Source organism: Tupaia chinensis, unplaced genomic scaffold (genome assembly GCF_000334495.1).
Source record: "Tupaia chinensis unplaced genomic scaffold, TupChi_1.0 Scaffold000117_2, whole genome shotgun sequence".
Classification (NCBI taxonomy): Eukaryota; Metazoa; Chordata; class Mammalia; order Scandentia; family Tupaiidae; genus Tupaia; species Tupaia belangeri.
In genome coordinates, this window is record NW_006159583.1 from 5,725,796 (window position 1) to 5,729,117 (window position 3,322).

Below are 3,322 nucleotides of genomic sequence, written 5' to 3' on the forward strand. Positions count from 1 at the left end.
TTTTAAGCCACCGGGTCCGGGACGCAAACCGCGGTCCACTACATGGGAGTCCAGCGACACAGCCGTTACGCTAACTGCTGGTTCCCAATACTCTTTCCTCATCTACTGGGATTCAATAAATATGCATTGACTAGAGGAATTAACTAATGAATAAATCTCAGGATGATAGATGGAGATAAAACATTGTTTCTTCAAAATAGCAGATATTGCTTGATACATTTTTATTGCCTAGAACAATAATTTCTATAGGAGAAGGGAGAGTTGATTCCCCCACGCACAGGACATTTCATAATACCTTAAGACAATTTTGGTGTCATAGTTGGAAGGATTTTTCTGATATCTAGTAAAAGAATTGCTGCTAGACACTATCCAATGTGTAAGACAGCTCCTATGTGAGTTACCAGAAACTCAAGTGGCCATGATGCCTAGGTTGAGAAAGTTGGCATGCAGGCAGGCAATTGACATCATTTCACAAAATCAGTCCCTCAGAACATATAAGGAGAAATTCGAAAGAAGGACTATTCGAAGATTGCTAGTTTTATTGATCAGCAATCAAATGGCCAGATGAATTAATATTAGTAATACCTATTGCTCTTTATACCTCAAAAAGCAAGTTCATGAATATGGTGTCCAAGGCCAGAGCCTTGCCCTGGGAAGAGACTGGAATCCTTCTTTCATTAGGCACCATTATGCTTTTTCTTGCTCAGTCATGTTACATTCCAGGGCTGAGAATATCACCAAGGAGTTGGTCCCCATTTTCCAGATTCCCGCTCATTATTCTTTTTTAAACTTCTTGTAGCATTGGAAGCAGAAAGGACGATCACCAGGAATAACAAGCGAATGTGTTGTCAGTGTTCACTGCCCCTTTGAAACACAGATAAAAAATGTTTCAGATGTGCTCCAAGGGACAATATCCTGTAAGAGGGACTGATCACTTCTCCATCAGAACCTCAGAGATGCTGATGCCTTTAAACATCGAGTAGTTCTCTAAGGCCTTTATGTGATGGATTTCACCATTTTAAGTTGCCCTCCCTGCACAATGTGTTTTCTGCTTGTTGATAGTCAATGCAGATGCAAAAATGATCTTTAACAGGGAGAAAGAGCCGAGTATTGACTCTCTCATTGGCACCTATTGTACCTCCGTAACAGAAGTCCACTAAGATTGCTAAGTCAGGATTGGGAACTGGGAACTATTGTATAGTTCAGATCTATACACCAAGGAAAAAAAAATTCACCAAAAATACACAACGGTAATCTATTTTAAACTCAAGACTTGTTTTGTAGAATAACTTTCCTAATAATCTTCGTTAAAGATCATCTCACTAGTTCACACCTTGCTCTATAGGGATTCCATCCTGGGATTTTCCCATCAATGGCATTTATTTAGCTGAACTGATCACCTTCTTCGGGAAGTAATGCAGGACAGACCATGGGAGTGAAGTTAACAGGAGGTGAGCCTTCAGCTCCATAACTGCAAACCAGTGACTGTCACACAGGGAAACTGTAGAGGTAACAATAAGATGCAAAAAGATATTTCTGACTAAAAGGAATTCTATCAAATTTAAGAAAATGAGGAATTTGTTGGTTGAAATCAATCCCTAGAAAACCTAGGAATTTGCAGTGTGGGATTGGCAGGTGATGTGATGGTTAAGGGCACTGGACTCCTACATGACCAACTGCAGTTTCAGGTCCCAGACCTGGTGGCTCGCTTTCTCACTCTCTCTCTAGCCCTCTCTAGTCAAATTAAAATAAATAAATAAATATATAAATAAATAAATAGAATTAAATAAAGATAATTCTTAAAAATAAAACAGAAGAAAGAAAACTTATGCAGTGTAATGGTAGAGGGATTTTATGTTGCTATAGAAAGCATTTGGAATTTATATTTAAAAAGAAAAATTAAAATAATACTAGATAATTTCTTTAGCATCTTGTTGGATTTAGTGGGGTTTATTTTTCTAGGTATATTAAAACTAGAATTCGATATACTTCATGATCATCAGGAAGAAGAGTGAACCCCGGATATAAGCAGCACAGTCATGACCAGCTCCTCTCCCGCACCCGGGCCCCTGCAGCTCTGCTACGAGAACGTGAACGGGTCCTGTGTGAAGGCGCCCTACTCGCCTGTGTCCAGGATCCTTCTGTACGCGCTGTTTGGCTTTGGGGCTGTGCTGGCTGTGTTTGGAAACCTCCTGGTGATGATTTCCATCCTCCACTTCAAGCAGCTGCACTCCCCCACCAACTTCCTCATCGCCTCCCTGGCCTGTGCTGACTTCTTGGTGGGTGTCACTGTCATGCCCTTCAGCATGGTCAGGTCGGTGGAGAGCTGCTGGTACTTTGGGAAAAGCTTCTGTACTTTCCACACGTGCTGTGATGTGGCATTTTGCTACTCATCTCTCTTCCACTTGTGCTTCATCTCCATCGACAGGTACATTGCGGTTACTGACCCTCTGGTCTATCCGACCAAGGTCACGGTGCCCGTGTCTGGACTGTGCATCCTTATCTCCTGGGTCCTGCCGCTGGTGTACAGCGGGGCCGTGTTCTACACAGGTGCCTATGATGACGGGCTGGAGGAGATATCTAACACTGTCAACTGTATAGGAGGTTGTCAGACAGTTGTAAATCAAAACTGGGTGCTGATAGATTTTCTGTCTTTCTTTATACCTACCCTTGTTATGATAATTCTCTATAGTCATATCTTTCTTGTAGCTAAACTGCAGGCAAAGAAGATTGAAAGTACTGGTAGCAAAACAGAATCATCCTCAGAGAGTTACAAAGCCAGAGTGGCCAAGAGAGAGAGAAAAGCAGCGAAAACCCTGGGTATCACGGTTGCAGCCTTCATGATTTCATGGTTACCATATAGTATTGACTCATTAATCGATGCTTTCATGGGCTTTATCACCCCTGCCTACATCTACGAAATCTGTGTTTGGTGTGCTTATTATAACTCCGCCATGAATCCTTTGATTTATGCTTTATTTTACCCATGGTTTAAGAAAGCCATAAAAGTTATTGTGAGTGGTCAGATTTTAAAGAACAGTTCAGCATCCTTGAATTTGTTCTCTGAACAAATGTAAGTGATTAGGTTGAGAGAGTTGACACTTTCTTTAAAATTTCCGAATGGAACGAGTATTGGAAAATCAAGTACAACTATTAATGAAGAATAAATAAATTGCCCCTCAAGACAGGATAAGTCAATGTGTTCAGTCTTATCAGGATGGGCACATTGCTGTCACTTCTCCAAAAATATTTACTTGACTAATAAATATTAAATTCTTATTCGTTAACTGCTCCAGAGCTTAGCATACCCCTCTATATGCAG

At 40.9% G+C, this 3,322-nt stretch overlaps 1 protein-coding gene across 1 annotated transcript; it reads left to right on the forward strand.

Moving 5' to 3' along the window:
* Window positions 1-2,039: 2,039 nt before the first annotated feature.
* On the forward strand, window positions 2,040-3,077 carry LOC102486948 (trace amine-associated receptor 6). The gene has a single exon (XM_006144311.1). The coding sequence runs from the start codon at window positions 2,040-2,042 to the stop codon at window positions 3,075-3,077; it is 1,038 nt and encodes a 345-aa protein (XP_006144373.1).
* The last annotated feature ends 245 nt before the right edge of the window (window positions 3,078-3,322 follow it).